Below are 20,035 nucleotides of genomic sequence, written 5' to 3'. Positions count from 1 at the left end.
CTATATTAGGAATATAAAAAGAAAGCATCTTTATTCATGACGGCTCAGACTTTGGAGAATTGTCTTACTGCAGCACTCTGTAAACTATGAGAGTTATTACTCCAGAGTAATTGAAAGGTAAATACAATCAAAGGGGAAAGATATTTTCATCCATGCCTAGCCGAAATGGCAAGGCAAACTGTAACAAGCATGTAAGGCAAAATGAGATGTGTGCAGGTAACATGGGTTCTCGGACCAGTACTACATAGGTGATGACGAAAGGATTAACTTGATCATGTGCTTTACATTGAATTGACATTGCTAAGCAATAGTTATCTATATATGTGCTCAGTGTAATTGTAAAAGTTGATGTTACTGCTGCTTATTATGGATACTCTCCCAGTACTTGTCCTCCCACATCTCTACTTGTTTGATTAAATTGATGTTATTCCTATAAAGGTTTCCAAGATCCTGGGGTTCATAAGGAGGCGGCACAATGCAGGGGCTGGTCATAGATGGACTCTTCATCAACGACTCGGTCATGAACTTTTTTTGTGACTCATCTGCAGGGCAAGCGAGAGTCTCTGCACACAAATGTGTAGCTCCTTCAGGTATTCTTGGCTCAAACTTGGATAGTTTGGCATATTCACTTAGTAGATGAAACATGTAATCATACACATAGTCCATCTTCAGTTCTTGCTGAATGAAGTTGCTTGCTGCTTTCCCAATTGCTTGTGCCTGTGTGCGAAATTCTATTAGTATTATAATTTTTTGAAACCCTTTTGCTGAATGAAATTTGTCTTTTTGGGAGTGTACAAAGAAACATTTTGAATCATTTCACCATAAAATTTCATCTAGCTCCTACTTGAAAGACAACAGATTTAGACAAAAAAAAACTGACATTATGGAGATGAAAGGGAATTGGGAGAAAACTATAATGGGGACAAATAGTTCACTGAGTGAGAATGACCACTCGTAAGGGGGATTTCTGTTCTAACTCCATTTACCAGATTTCAAAACCAATGCCCCTTCAAAGTTAAACCAAATGCCTCTTTCAATTTGGTCTTCTAATGTCCACAAATTATTGAAGCTATGGAAAATTTAGTAATGTTCAAATTAGAGGATATTACGTACCTTCTGTTTGTGATTGTTTCCCCAGTCTACAGCAAACTTAATGGATTTGCATTTGTTCCCATTCCTTATAGGCCAGTAATGGTGCACTGGTCGCAGACTTCTAGTGAAGAAATCATAGTAGTTTGGTTTCACCAGCAATGTTACTGAATCACATGCCAGAATGTACTTCTCACTAACAGACCATGCATAACCCTCAATATATATCTTATACCTATAAAACCATGAGCGGATAAGCTGGAAGTCGAAGCTAGTTAACAAACAAGAAATCTTTATTCAGTGTACAACTGCTATATACCTATGTGTGCATTGGTTTGCTACATCTGATTGCTTGAAGCCTTGTTGAGATTCAAGGATCCAGTCCTGCGATTATATCAGAACTAGTTAGTTGTGTTTCATCTGGTTTTAGTAAGTACTGCATTTCTATATACATAATGTTACCTGGATGAATAAGCGAGCATTCCACTCCTGTGTATCCGAGACGTTGCATTTGAGAAGGTCTCTCCTTGTTTCGGCTACAAAAGGGTTCCCTTTCCAGTATGCATAAGGTTCTCTTTCCATCCATTTGCTTCTCTCGTTACCTTTCTTGACATCTTTCAACAAACTTCCCCATGGTTTTATGTTTATCTCAGCCCTTCAAAACGCATATAGTGTATCAGCAATGAGCGAGCTTATTAGGACCTTTTTCTTCTACAATGTTATCTTATAATAGTGTTAATTCATTAGTGTCATATACTCGAACCTAACATAATATAACAATTATTTTCTTGTATAATGCAAAAGTGAGTCATTAGATATGAGTTTTGAATAGTTCAATCCATCTATTCAAATTTAATCGCTAGTGTCTAATCTAAGATATTGGACATTAGTGGTTGGTACCATATCATTTTCATTCTAGAGCAACAACAAGAAACTAAGCATAATTCCAACTTACCAGCCCCAGAAAGACCAATCAGGGAACACAATGTCTTTTGTCCATCTATCACCACAGTACCGGAACAGCGGTGGCACCTGTGTCGAGTTCTGTCCACGGTAGTCCCGTGATCGGATGACCGGAATGTCATCACAGTCGAACATGAGCTCCAAGTCAGGTACTTTCCCGGGGTACCTCCTAAGAAGCTGCAAAATGCCCCATATGGTGAACACATCCCTTGTCTGTATGGACTTCTTGTACTTTTCAACATAAGCCTTTCCATCAACAATCACTAGCCGAAAATGTGCAGTCTTCTTTGCATTCTCCACCATGTCCCTTGTGATTCCTGTGCCTCTCCATGGCTTTAGATCTTCGTGGATGAACCGAAAATAATCCGGGCATGTAGTGTTGGACGATGCGTCAAGACGATCAGTAGAGAAGGCTATAGGGTAGTTTGTTGGACATGATTGTGTTTGATTGATACCAATAGAACAGTTGAGTGGAAACTCGACTACTTTGGGGGATATCTCATGCTTGTCGGTGATCACTTCTGTTTGATTCGCAGACGACTGCATAAAAAATGGTCACGAAGTGTTCATTAGACAAAGAAAAAGCCTTGCATGGTAGTTCTGACTTCTGAAAATACACATTAGCTGAAAACTTACAAGGTGAATCCAGAAAGAAGATAGTATGGCTGCAATGATTAGGAAACCCAAGAAGAAGATGGTATTAGCTGGAGGCCTCTTTATCAAACTGGCAAGCCTCTTTTTTGCACCCTGAAGATGTAAAGGTCTGACCAAGCGAGATCCGCGCAACATTGAACTAACAAGGTTTCCGTAGATGAACTTGCAGATCGATTATTGTACAACCTGCATAGCAGAACAATATGATGACTCTGCAGATGCAGTACTAGATTGCAGCACTCCTTCTACTTGGTCTTCTAGAAGGTGTGAAGGGGTGTGAACCTTTCCTAGTTAAATATTCTTTCTCCCACTGATCTAAAGGTCGAAGGCTTTCGATGGAAGACTTGGTGAATATAAAAAAGAAAGAAGCTGACTCTTTGATTAATGCTGCAGTGTGCGCATTCTATGGTAACGGGTCTTCTCTACCGACCTGATTCTATTGTTACATCATCTTTTATCCTAGGAATGTAAAAAGAAAGCATCTTTATTCATGGAGGCTCAGACTTTGAGAATTGTCTTACTGCAGCACTCTGTAAACTATGGGAGAGTTACAACTCCAGAGTAATTGAAAGGTCAATACAATCAAAGGGGAAAGATATTTTAATTCATGCCTAGCCAAAACTGGGCAAGGCAAACTGTTACAAGCATATAAGGCAAAATGAGAAGGTCCAGGCCCCCCCCCCCCGCTTGTACTACGCAGGTAACAGGTTCTTGGACCACTTCTACATACTTGATGACAAAAGGGAGAACTGAATCAAATGATCATGTACTCGGACCACTACTGCATATGTGAAGAAATATGTGAAGAAGACGTGGAGGTCAGAGTAACATCTACAACAAAATTTGTGATTAACTCGATCATGTGTTTTACATAGAATTGACATTGCTAGGTAATAGTTATCTATATATGCTCAGTGTAAAAGTTAAAGTTACTGCTGCTTATTATGGATACTCTCCCAGTACTTATCTTCCCATTTTTCTACTTGTTTAATTGAATTGATGTTATTCCTATATAAGTTTGCAAGATCTTGGGGTTCATAGGAAGGCGGCATGGTGCAGGGGTTTGTCATGGACGGACTCTTCACCAATGATTCTGTCATGAACTTTTTCTCCGACTCATCTGCAGCGAAAGCGAGTGTCTCTGTGCACATAAGTGTAGCTCCTTTCGGTACTCTTGGCTCAAATTTGGATAGTTTGGCATATTCATTTAGTAGATGAAACATGTAACCGTACACATAGTCCATCTTCAGTTCTTGCTGAATGAAGCTGCTTGCTGCTTTCCCAATTGCTTGTGCCTGTGTGCAAAAATTCATTAGTATTATAAGTATTTGCAGAATTTAATTAATTTATTGAAGAAATGGAAAACTTAGTAGTCCTGTGATATTTGATAGAGTATTACCTGTTGTTTATGATTGTTTCCCCAATCTACAGCAAACTTAATGGACTTGCATTTGTTGTCATTCCTTATAGGCCAGTAATGGTGCATTGGTTGTAGACTTCTTGTGAAGAAATCATAGTATTTTGGTTTTACCAGCAATGTTACTGAATCACAGGCCAGTATGTACTTCTCACTAACAGACCATGCAGTTCCCTCAATGTATATCTTGTACCTGTAAACAATGAGCAAATAAACAAGAAAACTTTGTTCAGTGTACAACTGCTATGTTCACAGACAGCTCCGGTAGAGATATACCTATGTGTGCATTGGCTTGCTACATCTGATTGCTTGAAGCCCTGTAGAGATTCAAGGATCCAGTCCTGCAATTATAAGAGAATCATTTAGTTCTTTTTTCGGTTTGATCAAAGAAGGCAGTATTTTAAAAAAATAAATAAATAAATAAAGAAGGCAGTACATAATGTTACCTGGATAAACAAGCGAGCATTCCAGTCCTTTGTGCTCGAGACGTTGCATTTGAGGAGATCTCTCCTTTTTTGTGCTACTAATGGGTTCCCTTTCCAGTATGCATAAGGTTCTCTTTCCATCCATTTGCTCCTCTCGTTACCTTTCTTGACATCTTTCAACACACTTTCCCATGGTTTCATGTTTATCTCAGCCCTTCAAAACGCATGCATGTAGTGTATCAGCAATGAGAGAGCTTATTAGGNTAGTTTTCTCTACTATGTTATATATGTCTAGAAGGGCCATTTAACGAGGAGTCTATGTATTTGTTATTTCTAGGTGTGTGTGTGTATATATATATATATATATATATATATATATAAGGGCCCTTCCAATGAGAGATCCATTTTTTAACTTATATAAGGGATTGAGCATTAGCCCAACATCTTGAACACATATCAACATCTCCACCATTCAACCTTTAGGTATATATGAGTAAATCATTTCTGGAAATTTTCAGCTAAATTAGTGATCTTTAAGGCTTCGAACTAACTTAAATCAATGGACGGTTCAAATCTGCTAATTTGAACCGTTCTAAATAATTCCTTCAAATGTGATTTGCTTAGCATCATTCATATCATTAACATGCAAGGGCAACAAGAAAAAGACCAACTTACCAGCCCCAGAAAGACCAATCAGGAAACACGATGTCTTTTGTCCATCTATCACCACAGTACCGGAACAGCGGTGGCACCTGCGTCGGATTCCACCAGTAGTCCCGGATGACCGGACGGTCATTACAGTCAAACATCAGCTCCAAGTCAGGCACTTTCCCGGGGTACCTCCTAAGAAGCTGCAAAATACCCCATATGGTAAACACATCCCTTGTCTGTATGGACTTCTTGTAATTTTCAACATAAGCCTTTCCATCAACAATCACTAGCCGAAAGTGCGCCGTCTTCTTTGCTTTCTCCACCATGGTTCTTGTAATTCCTGTGGTTTTCCATGGCTTTAGATCTTCGTGGATGAACCGGAAGTAGTCCGGGCATGTAGTGTTCGACAATGTGTCAAGACGATCAGTACTAAAGGCTGTAGAGTAGTTTGTTGGACACGTTTGTCTTTGGTTTGTGAAGAAGGGATCAATCTGAACAGTGGTGTCACTCGACTATATAGAAAAAATGTGAACGAAAGTGATTAGACAGAGGAAAAAACCTTTCATGGTAATTGTGAGAACTGAGAAGACACATTGTTTGATGCTTACAAGGTGAACACAGAAAGAAGATAGAATGGCTGCAATGGTTAGTAAACCGAAGAAGAAGATAGAGTACGATTGGCAACTTCTTACACCTTGAAGCTGAAACAGTCTGACAAAGCGAGATCTACGCAACATTGAACTCACAAGGTTTCCGTAGATGAACCTGCAGAACAAGTATCGTAACGTACACCTGCCCAGAAGAACGATATGACTATGCAGACGCACTAGCAGTCTAGCTGATGCATCAGTCCTCCATTTTTCTTTCTACTTGTACTTGCTCTACCAGAAAGGCAGAAAGTCTTGACGTGTTAAACTGTGAGCCTTCCCTAGCAGACATAGTTCTTCTCTCCCACTGATCAAAGGTCGATGATTTCGGTGGAAAACTGGTGAATATAATATGTCTCTACCAACCGGAAATGTGGATATATAGTCATTATCTTTATCTTAGGAAAGTGAGTGCAGGCGAAGGAGGCTCAACTTTTTATATTTTTCTTAGTGCAGCACTCTATTAAGGGAATGATTTTCAGTCATGGCTTTGCCACAACTGGGCAAACCGTTGGAATATAAAAAGCCAAGTTGGGGAGGTGTCCCCTTAAAATCTGTAGGGGTGACATACTGACATGGGTTCTCGGATCACTAGTGGATATGTGAAGACAATGGTGATAAGTGATAACTAGCAACTGAACATGTACATTGTACTTGAGCTATGAGTATGATTGTATGACTATTGACAACGTATGCATGGGAACCTAAAATCTTTCATGCACCATAGTCCATATCTCCATATCTGACTTTTTATTGAATATGCCGCGTTCCATTGTGACAAAGTGGTTTGAACTTATAATCTCAACATTGTTTGTTACACACATATTACTGTAATTGTATGTAAATGAAGTTAAAATATATATACCTATGACTCTATGTGAATGGTCATGGCGAGTGGCGTAGCCACTATCTGACCACTTAGGCCAAATGATGGCAACCTACTCAAGTACTCGAATTTCTTCCTTTTTGGTTCAAATGTGGTGCTTTTGATTGCCTTCATATTGATCTGTAGAGCCAAAATGCATAGAGGGAGCAAGGATCTTACAACTGCTTATTAGGAAATTCAGTTCTTAGTCTACTGGACCGAAATTGGAAACCCAAAGCAACAAGGGAAGTGACACAGTCCAGCAGAAGAGAATATGGATGGTCCAGTCCAATTTGTTAGCGCCAACAGTGTTTTCCACTTTTCCATGTAGTAATAGGAAGACTTGTTTCCAATTTGACCATGCCTGATTCTTAAGGACAAACCAGAAAAGCGACTTCCGGCTGTACTTACACGGCTAGTCAGCAATACTATACCAACCTGAGCTTTGGACTTTGGATTTTGGAGCCTTCCTGCAAATGAAGATGCTGCTATGGAAAATGAGACTTTGTTTTGACCAAGGATAATGCGTTTCTGCCAACCTCAGTTTTACTTGCAACCCAAGATGTATGTAATGAAATAGGTATGTTCAAAAGGTTCAAAACCTCGATCCGGTCAGCTAGCTATTCAGTCAATCACGTACGGTAGTTCATGCCCTGAATATGATGCATGCATGCCCTCAATTACTAACTAAACTTCATCAATCACAAGTTTACAACACATTAGAATGTAATATGGGTCAAATATGTACTACTTAACATTGAGCTTGCTGCATTTTGGTCCTATTTCAGGAACCAAACAGAGCCTAGAGGTTGTTGGGTTGTAATTTATAAAAACTACCCAAGTCAGTTTGTAAAACCTCTGGACTACAAAACAGCAGACTTTGGTAGTTTTTATGTTCATTAATTTTCTTCCGGCATACCCAAAATTTGTAAGATTTTATATTAACACCAAAGAATCATGTGGTTGGACTCTAAATAATTTAAACTAAATAATCAAAATAATAAATAGAAGTCCAAAAGAGAGTGGTTGTCAGAACCTAAACTAATGATCAGATTAATATAACAAAATGATTTGAAGTATAAATATTTTATATATATATATATAGGGCCCTTCCAACGAGGGATCCCTATTTTAAGCTATTTATAAGGATAGGGCATTACACTAACTTCCTGATTATAATTTTACATCTCCACCGTTCATATCTTAGGTCTATATGAGTAGATCACCTCTACAAAATTTCATATGATTTGGTGATCGTTAAGGCTTTCAAAAGTTCGATTTAGTTTTAATGACCTTCAACGGTTTTAGTTTGACATAAGCTGGACCGTTCAAAATCATTAAAACTAAATCAAACTTTTGAAAGTCTTAACGATCACCAAATCATATGAAATTTTGTAGAGGTAATCTACTCATATAGACCTAAGATATGAACGGTGAAGATGTAAAAATTCAATTGGGAAGTGGTGTAATGCCCTATCCCTAGAAAGTGGCCAAAAATAGGAATCCCTTAATGGAAGAGGGCTGTATATATATATATCCCAAAGCAATATGCATATCTTTATAGTGTAAGCATGCCTTGATGACGATACATCCCCAGTAGTTTACTATCAAGTTCTTCTCCATAATTCTAAGTACTATTCAAAAGGCCATACATGATACATGTGATAAGAATAATGCATGCTTCCTTTAATATGTTCTTCATCTCCTCAAACAACTATGAATTCAGAAATAATGGTCAGACTCTATCAAACATGAAAAAGAAAGGGATGCTCTCTCCCTTGTAACTTAATTCTCAAAGCGACTTAAACGTGATTGAATACTTAATCACATATCTAACTGGCTGCCTCAATCTCTTTGAACCCAGACTATTCAAATGAAAGAAAGACTTGTATAGTATAGTGACATGCAACAAATTTATATGTTCTCTAATTTGATTCAACACCAATCAAGTAAGCGCATTCTTGCCAAGTAACAATGTATATATCCTTATTTTCTTACTCTGGCTCTTTTGTGCAACCTCATTGAAGCAGTTCTAGAAAGATTAATTGTTCTTGTATTAGAAATTTCAAATTTGACTAGAGGACAATGGCCTACAGTGATCTCATATATTTGCCTTTACATCAATATATATTAGACTAATTAACCTAGACAAAGAAAGGCAAACAAGAATAATCAAACAGACAGGCTTATACCCTCATTGCCTATTGAATTAAGTACAACTTTTGGAACTTATAAATATAAGCACTTTTAGACCTATGGGTAGCTAGCCACCAGTGATACACCTAATTTCTTTGCTCTTCTATTAACATGGCAAAGGTATGTCCTGGTGAAGCTCCCCAAGTTCCTTCTGTCACTCCCTACTTGAGCTCATCAAAGAGAGAAACATACACCATTTGGATGAAATCACTTGTATGCAATACAAATGGTTGCACTGTCTATAATTCCAGTGGCCAGATTGTTTATCGAGTTGATAACTATGACAGAAAGTGCAGCAAAGAAGTTCTTCTCATGAATCTCCAAGGAAAGCTTCTGTATACCATTCGAAAAAAGGTAACATTGATCTCCTATATATTACGTATTTCATAATTTAGGTGATCAGGTAATCCTAGCATGGTATAGTAGTTCTTTGTTTATCTCTTTTATGATCGATCTGGTTTTGTTAATATGCAGAAGCTGCAAGCGTTTGAACGATGGGATGGCTATAAATGGAGTGGGTCGTGTAAGTTTAACAAGGAAGAGAAGCCTTGGTTTCAAGTGAAAAGATATAGCAGAATGCTTATGGGAAGCTTAGCTTGTCAAATCACAGTAGGGTTTGAAAAGTATTGGATAGTGAGACTGACAGGCAAGACTACTGCAGGGTATAGAATAGTGGACATTGATGGAGGAGTTGTTGCAGAGGTGAGCCTAATTCTTCTCTTTGCTAATTGACAAAGGTATATAATTAAGAAGAAATACTAATGCTTTCTCTATTTGCAGGCAAAAAAGAAGCTGTCGTCTTCTGGGATAGTTCTGGGGGAAGATGTATTAACTTTGGAGATGGAGACTCGTATGGATCATTCCCTTATAATGGCTATTGTTACTGCCTACGGATCAATTTGTCGCAAAATGTAATTAAGAATATAGAAGCGTTGCTTCTGAATCCATGTTATGTTGTGTCTGTCCCTTTCAAATGCCAATTATATGACTTATATAATGGTGAACAACCAAACTTATGTCGCAAATTGATCGAGATTATCATCATCTAGCTAGCTTTCACATCCTTAACTTGTATTGAATCACACAACTCAATCCTAGAAGTGCGATAAAAAGAAATTCCTATAAGAAAATGAAGAAATAAGCAATATCATAGATCAAAACAAGCATTCATCTCTTCACGTTCTTAGCTTCTATGTATTGAACTCCACGTACAACCCAACAAGTGTGATAAAAAGAAGTTATTATAGAAAAAAGAAGAAATATGATGAGCCAACATGCATGCATAAGATTCCCTTAACACTTCCATGTTATTTGGAAGAACCATTTCATTGGAATAATTTGTTTCTTGATGTGCTTAATTGATTTGTATACGTAAACCAAAATTAGCATCAAGGTCGAAAAATAAATCGCCCAATAATTGTACAAATACAGCTAAACAAACTCATAGCCTAGCTTCGTCTTAAAATCATTTGCAATATTCCTTTAAATCCTATCTTTCTGTACTATTTGGTTTTTAGTGGTGGTATGAGAATCAAATCTCAACACACTCTCCCTAATGTTCTTTTATCTAATATTGCACACATCTGTCATATCTTATAACTAATAAAATACTAATTAACGATTACATTAGCATGAATCGATAGGATTCAACTTTAACCAAACATATATATTCCAGAAGTGTCAATACATACGTTACAGTCAATCTCTAGAAGAACAACACCTTAAAATGCATTTACTTAGTGTAAGTACGTGGAACTGAATCGCAATTGACTAAGACTGCAAGATGGATAGCTCCTCCTGTAGATTGGGTTAAAGTTAACGTGGACGGGTCTTTTCATCGGACCACACGAATGGGGGGTGTAGGCTTTCTTGTCCGAGCTAAATACCTTTCTGTGGAACAGTGATAGCTAGCAGGGGTGGTAATGACGGTATGGCTATGGCTGGTCTGTAGCTGCTTGTGGCTTTGCAGTTCGTTTCTTAGTGCAGCATGATTACGGAATATTCATTAGTGGCTGGACAACAGCTAGCTGCAGAGGAAGAACGGCAACAGCAGGTACTTCTATCCTAGGACGTCTTTACTTACGATCAATGATCTAACTTTGGTGTTAGGTTATCATCCAAATCCGAAAGTGATACATACTAAGATCTGCCAATAAAGTGCATCATCTGATGGCAACACTCTCCTGTGATGTTGTAGAGGTTCTTTCAAAAAATTAATGGTTGCAGATAAATGTTCAGCTTAAATATTGAGTAGTAATAATCTTAATACATGTTGTTAAGATTTAATTAGCTATCTCTTAAGTGATCTCTAGTAGTATTGCTAAAATTGAAATTTGTCAATTTTTGAGGTAAATTGATGCTCAAGCAGAATGCATAAATCATTACTAAGGATAATTGCTAAATGAAATTGACAAAGTTTTTTATACATAACTAAAGCAATAGCTAAATCTTCTTTCTCCTCTCTTTTACCCATGTGTCATTTTACGATTAGTTAATAAATAACAACTACTGATGGAGCAACATTGTTAAATCGATATTTAAATTTCAAAATTATAATTAAATATACACTGCTGGAGATGCTTTGTATGTAGTTTAAACTACATCAACATTGCAAACATAAAATCTGAAATACAAGGTGATTGATTAAAGACAATATATCAAAGGGCCAAAAAGCCAATAGTACAAGGCAACGTCCTTATTTTCCATTCCCCCTTTCTTGACCTAAAAGAGTAACCGCACCCATTACAATAATCTTTATAACCATCCTTTTCTTGATTGGGTCATCCCTTAGATTAATCTCTAACCGATACCATATGCATCGATCGATTTAGCTAAAAGCCATTCTTTTCTTCTCGTTACTGTTACATACATAGGCAAATGATTCGTTGATGACCGCTCCAACAGTCCATATAATTAACATTAAGCAGAAAATTATGACGAAATCATAACCAAGGATAAGAACTTAATTCATTATTAGATATATATTAAAGGGAGCATCTAGAGATAAGAACCTATAGTTTAAGATCTCTCATACGATCAAATCACAAAACCCATTTACAATCTTTTGAGATCTCAATATTATATAACATGGATGATCGGTTACAGCAATAAGATATTGATATATGCATAAAACGGCAAGTCCTTGTTAGCTAGCTAGCCATGTGTTTATGAATCTTTTATAATATATCAACACCTGCTGCCAAAACTTTGTTAATTAATTAAAACTCCCTATATAAATTTCTGATTAATCTTAGCCCTTGTGAATCATATAACAGTACTCCAGCTAAGAGCCTAGAAGAAGTCAAAAACTGCCGAAGCTTGCATCAATAGTTCAATATATAACGTTATAAACTCCACCTCTTTGGTATTAGTCACCGTATTACACAGTTCCAAATGCAGTTAAGTAATTTTCTGACGCGTATAGTTTTTGGATGAGTACGCGTAATACGAAACTATTGCTGCCGAACTCAGGGAGTATATATATTAGTAGCTTGATTGAAGTAGTCTCACACAAAATTTTGTCGATCTCTTCCATAAGCCAAAAGGTACTTCTCTTCCTAGGGTAGCTCAATAACCAAAATACCAAATGGCCAAAGTTCATCCAGTTATTCTAGTAGTACCCAGTATTGATAATAATGCTTCTGCTAGTATATCTCCATGTTCTGAACCATACATGACCTCAAAGAGAGAAACATTCACTATATGGATGAAGTCCCTTGTGATGCAGGGAAATGGATGCACAGCGTATGACGATAATGGCGAAATTGTGTATCGTGTTGATAACTACGACAACAAGCACAGCAATGAAGTTTATCTCATGGATCTCCGCGGCAAAGTTCTGTTTACTCTGTGTGAGCAGAAAATGTGCATTTTCAGACCTAATTGGGATGCTTACGAGTCGAATAGGTCGAAAACGCCATATTTTCGAGTGAGGAAGAGCGGAGTTTTCGGAGGAGGGTCTTCTTATAAGGTAACCATGCCATCTGATGGAAATTTTTACATTTTAGAAGCTGGTGGGAAATCAACATTCAGAATAAGAGATGTCAACGGAGGAGTTGTAGCTGAGGCGAGGCGAAAGCAATCGTCTTCCGGAGTAGAATTCGGAGATGATGTACTGAGTTTGGTGATGGAGCCTCATGTGGATCACTCCTTTATCATGGCTCTTGTTACTGTTTATGGCTTGATTAAAGGTCAAATTTGAATCTCAGAGCTATCTCAGATGCTAAGTAGTTCTGTATATATGCTTCTAGCAAAGAGTGGTGCGCAGTAAATATCATCTCTTTTTTCTTTTTCTTTTTTCAAAACCCATCTTGGGTACTCAAGCAGTGATGTTGCTCAGAGAGGGTTTTGCCTTTTGTTTAGTTTGTAAGGAATCAGTTTTGCCCATTATTAATGACTTGTGAGCAATACGGATCAAATTTTTGTGGATACTGAAAACACATGATTGAATTGAATACCCTAGAATTATCATCGATCAATTCTCTTGTTATTTCCTCTTCCTGTCTTCTTTTGCAATTTTCTTTTGATTTCGAGTCTAATTCAGCCGTTTGTTCTATCTTGAAAATACGTTAGCGATCGAAAAAATCAAGTCGAAGTTGCTAAAACCGCTGCATATTATGAATTATTGAATCACCGAGCGTGCATGCATGTAAATACCTTTCTAAATTCAGCGTCGATGGATCGGAAAAAAGAAACTACAAATTTACTCTATTGAAGATCTGATTTATTGGACAAGCCAGGATTTAGTTTAACAGTAACCTGTTTTGCTGCAATGTTTACTACAAATCCATTTGCTTCAAGTACTTCTAGTTTCTTGTGTATTCGGATCAAAGTTGTTTCAACATAGTTGGCGTCTTCCAGAATATAACGATACTAGTCATGCACTCTCAACAGCGTTATCAGTAGTCAATCAAGATGTCGTTGTGGTGTCGCCAAATGGTTGCTACAATAGAGCGGACTTTTTTTGGCACTCTAGGTTTGGTGTATAGTATAGTCATTTTCGTTCGTTTGGCGTGCTTTGTTTGGTGTGTAGTTTGTTTTTATTTGAGTTTGTATACGTTATCTATCTTCTTATTATTGGGTTCCATATTTATCTATAATACAATAAATATTCGATGTTTGTATTGATGAGCTTATTGATCGAGGACTCTGGAAGTGAGACTTAATCAAAGTCCAGCAAGAGTTCGTAACTTGTTAACAAAGGCCATGCGTCTTCAACTATACCTATTGCTAATAGTGTTAAGACATCCCCCCTTTCTTTAATCTAACATTTTAGACAGGAAGTCAAGGATTATCGAAGGTAACTTGAACAATTTAGTCCAATAGATATATATATATATATACACACACACACACTCCATCCTCTTTGGAAATGTCAAATACATATGTAATTTTGATTTGCTTATCGACATGATTAAACATGCATGTGTCCTAAATCTTGGAAGACAAGGATTTTTTACCATTGATTATCTACTTATTTACTCAAACTAGCTCTTAACTACGTACACTATGCATGTTCCTCAAAACCAGGTCTAGCTCTTAAACATGGTAAACACAGAGCAGAAGTGAAGGCACCAACTCGTTATTCTTTCACTGCAAAGAAGAGGATGTGATCGCTGCTCTTTGAAGTCAGCCTTGTGCTCTCTACTCTAGGAGCCATGTCACCCCTTCACCCAGGCCAACACATAACAAAAAGTACTCCTATCAACCACATGAAACCCGACCTTGCCCATGAGTTCATGACCAAGCCAATTTCCCAATATTAAGCTTGATCCTGCAACCAACTGACCAAGATAACATAACCTGACTATCTAAAGCGTATCGATCAAAGGACAGTGACAAATATATACAGAATATATTACTTCTCCTCTTGCCCTTGGTGTTTTCTGCTCTCTTTGGAAGTGTGTATGGATACACGAAAATTATACAGCGTACCCGTCTACCTCCGCCGTCCATTTTGAAAAAGTCAAAAGTCTGCGTCAAATGGACGGCGGAGATGGACGGATACGCGGCGCACCCGGGTGCGCTGAATACGCTCTCATGGATACAAGTATATAACGACTACATGTTCTTTCCAAGTTCATCAGTGCGCGCATGCTCTTTCCAAGTTTATCTTAGGTCATCTCCTCATTTCTCTAATATATCCATATACCCTGCACAGCCCAGTCAGCCCTGATTTTCCTTTCCTATGTTATCTCCTACATATCAGAGTATCAGACGCGTCGTCACGTTGATGAGGGGCACTTGCAGCCATGCAATGTGACAAGACTGCTAATAATTTTCCCTAAAAGATAAGCCAGAGTTCGAACATTAATACCCTAATTTATTCGCTAATCCTAATTAATTAACGAGATAAACGAATGGGTGTCATCAACACCTTCCAATGATTTTGAACTCTGCTATGAGGTCAGAATTCCAAGTCAATATCTGCCTCCCTAGATAAACTTCAATAATAATGAAATATGTATACTCGAACCTCTGATCAATAATGTGTTTTCTTTAGGGCAAGAGATCAATAATGCTTGTCAAACCAAATTGAATTATTTTGATAAAAAGAAAAAACATTTTGAGTTTCCATTTTTCGAACGTGCACACGCGATAAACGTGCAGTTGTTACTTGTTTGTTCCCATTTTCCAGCGAGTATATATCATTAGCTTGATTGAAGTATTTCCTTACCAAATTAAGCATCGATTTCTTCCCCGAAAACCAATTGATCGATCAATTCTCTCATTTTCTGCTCCAAAATGGCCAAGGTTCATCCTCTAACAGTAGTCACCAATACTGAAGATGTTTCTTCAAGTACATCTTCTTACAAGAACTACATTACTTCGAAGAGAGAAACATTCACGGTATGGATGAAATCGCTTTTGATGCAAGGAAATGGATGCACAGCCTTCGACGAAAATGGTGAGATCGTTTATCGCATCGATAACTACGACGACAAGCACAGCAATGAAGTCTTCCTCATGGATCTCCGCGGCAAGGTTCTCTTCACTCTATGTGAGCACAGAATGGGAGTGTTTTCGCGTTGGAAAGGCTACGGCACCAACGGGGCTAAGCCAATGTTTCGAGTGAGAAAGAGTTGCAGATCAATCTTCGGAAACAAAGAGTACTGTAGTAAGTCGTACAAAGTAAGCATGGTCGACGGAAGTTGCTACAGGTTACAAGGATTGGCAGCTGGAAAATCAGCAGCGTTCAGAATAACTGACAGTAACGGAAGAGTTATGGCGGAGGCAAAGCGAAAGCAATCATCGTCAGGTGTTGTGTTGGGAGATGACATTTTGAGTTTGGTAGTGGAGCCTCATGTAGATCATTCTTTCATCATGGCTCTTGTCACTGTTTATGGCTTAATCAAGCGTCAAATATGAAACTCAGATAGAGCAGTCTCAGATTCTACCTGTAGGAAATTGTAGTAGTAGTGGTGCAGATCAAAATATACTAATTGTTTACCGCGCGTACATGACTACTGATCGATGGTGCCCAAGAGGATTGCCTCTCTTCTTCTTTTGTTGGTGGAATTAACATTTCCCATTGTCACTACGAAGTTATGAAATCATTGTGATTAAATGGTATAATATAGCTGAATATAACCAATTGATGGTCGATCAATTAATTCATTATAATTTCCTAGCTCTCTTCCTTCTGGTGATCTGCTAAATACATATGCTCCATGACTTCATGTTTAAAAGCGTACCTACGGGCTCCGGTAGGCTACAGCGCACCCTAAATTTTGAAAAAACGTCAATTTTTAATTTTAGTAAAATTTTTGTTCAAAAAACTAAAATTCAAGAATTAGCCCACCTCACATTTTCAAATTTAGCCCATATGTTATTGAACTTAATCCATTTTTGACATAAGTTAGTACACATTCATTAAGAATTTTTTTTAAACCACCTTATTATAAAATCCTGAGTCCGCTATTGTTCATGTTCTTGAGAGTTTCAATCTAATACAACTTTAATTAGAAAGATACGATTCTCAACAAGTATTAACTGCCTAAAATATGTAAATATTCTACATTTTTACGTACGTACTTCGACATTTCATGCAATGGTAAGTGGTAACTAAAAGAAAATAATTGATATATAAAAGTTGGTTCTGCCAGCTCCTTTTTGGCATCAACTTTCTCGATCCATAGCCTAAGATGCTTAATCAGAAAACGAAGAAAAGCAAAACCCTCCCGACATGGCTGATACTTCCCCTTCATCTTCCGCATGTATAATATGTATTTTTGTATAATTATAATAACAGTAACAGTAGCTAGCTTCCTCTCGTTGCTGTATTATATACCATGCATAATGTATAATAGCCTCCTGCACAGTTAGTCAAATCTGTTTAGTTTCTTCCACAAATTATTAGTCTACCAAACCTCGCCTTTCTTCTACAAATTCTTCTACAATGTCTTGAACGTGCAGAGATCGATTCGTGATTTTAATGGATACATAAAAACAAGTCCATCCAGAAGGAAAGGAAAAAAAGAAAGAAAGAAAAAAAACTCGTGCATCTCTCTCATATATATATAACTACCATCAGAGTGATCAGACCACGCTTATTGAATACAACTGATTTTTCCTACAGTGCTTAATTATATTCCTTCATCATAAAACCCAAATTATGAGTCTGTAACATATGTGCATGTTTTTTATCTTAACATTTTGCTATATATTGCGTAGCGGCTCCTTATGTATACTAGTCTTCATGCACACACCATGCGCCTGTGAAAAGGCCGTACGTAGTCTCGACTCTCTCTAGTTTTCGGAAGTGAAGATTGCCTTAAGATTCTAAGTTCCAACAAAGTACATATTGTTGGCACAAACTACTTTACCCCTCATAGTTTTCTATCCTACAACTATAATTCATATTCTATGTATTGGCACGCTACCAAAAAGGTTGTGAAAGCTTTCCTCATAGATCTGCTTCTTCCATTTCCGTTTGCTTTCAACTGTATGCGAGTAATTGCAGCACGTACATATATGTGCTTTCCATGTCCTCCTTAGACAACCTCCTGTCTCTTTTCTTGTCGATCTGAGTCGTCTCCACGTTGGCAGCCACATGAGGCCACCGAATGTGACATGTTACTAACAGATGAACGCGTGACACCAGCCTATTAAATTTACGATAAACCATAGCTAGAGACAAGAGCTCCAATTAACAAATCATAGAAACCCTAATGTATTCGCTAAACGAGTAAACATGATTCTAATAAAGAAGATAAAGAAATTGATCATACAAGTACTCCCAAGCTTGCCACTTTGCCATTTAAGCCAAGACACTAGAATAGGTCAAAAAACGCCGAAGGTACCTTTAAATCTCTTTCCAATAATATTTGTCAAACCAAATCGAATTAATTTGCTAGGAAAAAAGAAGAAGAAGAAGAAATTAATTAGATGGATATATGCATGCAATTTCTTATATGCACATATCACATGTGCACAAAAAAAACGTGCAATTCGTTGTTGATGAGAAGCCAATATTCAAACATATTATTCTCAGTTTCCCTATTTTCAGTGAGAGTATATATAACAAGCTTGATTGAGTACTCTTTCATCAAAACTAAGCCTCTCTTCTCCCAAAGGTCCAAAACCAAAGAGCTCTACTCTCATCTCTGCTCTCAAATGGCCAAGGTTCATCCTCTCACAGTAGTACCACCCACTGAAGATGCTTCTTCAAGTAGTACTACTTCATGTTCTACCAAATACATGACTTTAAAGAGAGAAACATTCACAGTATGGATGAAATCGCTTGTGATGCAAGGAAATGGATGCACAGCCTTCAACGAAAATGGCGAGGTTGTCTATCGAATCGATAACTACGATGACAAGCACAGCGATGAAGTCTTCCTCATGGATCTCCACGGCAAGGTCCTCTTCGGTCTATGTGAGCACAAAATGGGACTGTTTACTCGTTGGAAAGGCTACGCAGCCGACGGGGCTAAGCCGATGTTTCGAGTAAAAAAGAGTTGCAGATCAATCCTTGGAAACAAAGAGTCAAGTTCATACAAAGTAACCATGGGATCTGATGGCAGTTTCTACAGGCTGCAAAGTTCGGCAGCCGGAAAATCAGCAGCGTTCAGAATAACAGACAGTAACGGAAGAGTTGTGGCGGAGGCGAAGCGAAAGCAATCGTCTTCAGGAGTTGTGTTGGGAGATGATGTGCTGAGTTTGGTGGTGGAGGCTGATGTAGATCACTCCTTTATCATGGCTGTTGTGACTATCTATGGCTTAATCAAGCGTCAAATATGAGTACCTAGAGTGTGGCTCAAAGCACATAGATGCATACTTTTAGCTAGCAAGTAGTGAAAATTAGCTTCTTCTTTTTTTCCTTTTGGACCCATTTTTGGGTAGTGATTGATGTGGCTCTCGGACTTTTTGTGGGAATAAACCCATTCTTTGACACTTTTGTGATACATAATGATATCTCTTTTGTGCCATCTTTGACATACTTCTGTATAATGGAATAGTTCTAACTTCATTTTGTAATGAACTCAGATTCAATTGTAAATTCATCGACAATTACCAATTCTCCATAAACTTGTACAGGAGTGTACGTATCATATACATAGAGGTATGTAGATTATTCCATATATGATTTAGTGTCGATACTGTCTTCACCGTTATCCATCCTCTGATGTTTTCTTAGAAGTTCTTGATGCTTTTTAGAAATCACTAAACACCGTCAACTATATGTTTCTATTATGAAACTAACTGCTTCATCCATACATTTGCACACATGTAACACTTCCAGACTTCCCATTTTTTTGGCCTACATTAAGTTGTGGGGTTAACAGTGACATATACTGTCCACAGTCCAGAGCTGGGGAGAACGGGAAAAGTTGTGCCATGCCCCTCCCACATCTAGAAAGTGTCCTGCACTTTTGCCATCTTCTTGATTCACGAACTTAATTATTGTGTATACATTGGTTTTTGACTGGGTGCATAGTAGATGCATGTACGATTAAGTTGCTGTTGCAGACAAGCATACATGGTATGGATTGAGTATGGGACACTGAGAAACACAGAAAGTAATGAACTTTCTAGCAGTACCTACAGAAGTCTAAGAGGTAAAACAAATAATTAAGCGTTATTCCTATTAAACTTGGGATATCCTATTATCCTAAACTTATAAGCA

The 20,035-nt window shown here is 37.7% G+C and overlaps 6 protein-coding genes across 6 annotated transcripts; 4 read left to right on the top strand and 2 right to left on the bottom strand.

Moving 5' to 3' along the window:
* Nucleotides 1-16: 16 nt before the first annotated feature.
* LOC101292895 (O-glucosyltransferase rumi homolog) lies at nucleotides 17-2,972 on the bottom strand. The gene is made up of 6 exons (XM_004298705.1): nucleotides 2,689-2,972; nucleotides 2,045-2,592; nucleotides 1,552-1,744; nucleotides 1,409-1,473; nucleotides 1,114-1,324; nucleotides 17-717 (listed from the first exon to the last, which is right to left on the bottom strand). The coding sequence occupies exons 1-6, from the start codon at nucleotides 2,839-2,841 to the stop codon at nucleotides 352-354; spliced, it is 1,536 nt and encodes a 511-aa protein (XP_004298753.1). The 5' UTR covers nucleotides 2,842-2,972; the 3' UTR covers nucleotides 17-351.
* A 663-nt stretch (nucleotides 2,973-3,635) lies between these two features.
* Nucleotides 3,636-6,077, bottom strand: LOC101305564 (KDEL motif-containing protein 1-like). The gene is made up of 6 exons (XM_004300730.1): nucleotides 5,808-6,077; nucleotides 5,224-5,711; nucleotides 4,570-4,762; nucleotides 4,400-4,464; nucleotides 4,106-4,316; nucleotides 3,636-4,001 (listed from the first exon to the last, which is right to left on the bottom strand). Exons 1-6 carry the CDS (start codon nucleotides 5,934-5,936, stop codon nucleotides 3,636-3,638), a joined length of 1,452 nt encoding a protein of 483 aa, XP_004300778.1. The 5' UTR covers nucleotides 5,937-6,077.
* A 2,941-nt stretch (nucleotides 6,078-9,018) lies between these two features.
* On the top strand, nucleotides 9,019-9,898 carry LOC101305270 (protein LURP-one-related 4-like). Its single transcript, XM_004300729.1, has 3 exons — nucleotides 9,019-9,261; nucleotides 9,382-9,609; nucleotides 9,688-9,898. The coding sequence occupies exons 1-3, from the start codon at nucleotides 9,019-9,021 to the stop codon at nucleotides 9,820-9,822; spliced, it is 606 nt and encodes a 201-aa protein (XP_004300777.1). The 3' UTR covers nucleotides 9,823-9,898.
* Nucleotides 9,899-12,370: 2,472 nt separating this feature from the next.
* On the top strand, nucleotides 12,371-13,383 carry LOC101301776 (protein LURP-one-related 4-like). Its single transcript, XM_004298737.1, has one exon. It carries the CDS (start codon nucleotides 12,494-12,496, stop codon nucleotides 13,106-13,108), a length of 615 nt encoding a protein of 204 aa, XP_004298785.1. The 5' UTR covers nucleotides 12,371-12,493; the 3' UTR covers nucleotides 13,109-13,383.
* A 2,268-nt stretch (nucleotides 13,384-15,651) lies between these two features.
* On the top strand, nucleotides 15,652-16,275 carry LOC101304973 (protein LURP-one-related 2-like). The gene has a single exon (XM_004300728.1). The coding sequence runs from the start codon at nucleotides 15,652-15,654 to the stop codon at nucleotides 16,273-16,275; it is 624 nt and encodes a 207-aa protein (XP_004300776.1).
* Nucleotides 16,276-18,459: 2,184 nt separating this feature from the next.
* LOC101301194 (protein LURP-one-related 11-like) lies at nucleotides 18,460-19,149 on the top strand. The gene has a single exon (XM_004298735.1). The coding sequence runs from the start codon at nucleotides 18,523-18,525 to the stop codon at nucleotides 19,147-19,149; it is 627 nt and encodes a 208-aa protein (XP_004298783.1). The 5' UTR covers nucleotides 18,460-18,522.
* The last annotated feature ends 886 nt before the right edge of the window (nucleotides 19,150-20,035 follow it).

The sequence above is a fragment of the Fragaria vesca genome, linkage group LG5, assembly GCF_000184155.1.
Source record: "Fragaria vesca subsp. vesca linkage group LG5, FraVesHawaii_1.0, whole genome shotgun sequence".
In the NCBI taxonomy this organism is placed as follows: Eukaryota; Viridiplantae; Streptophyta; class Magnoliopsida; order Rosales; family Rosaceae; genus Fragaria; species Fragaria vesca.
This window is presented reverse-complemented; position numbering and strand designations above follow the sequence as displayed.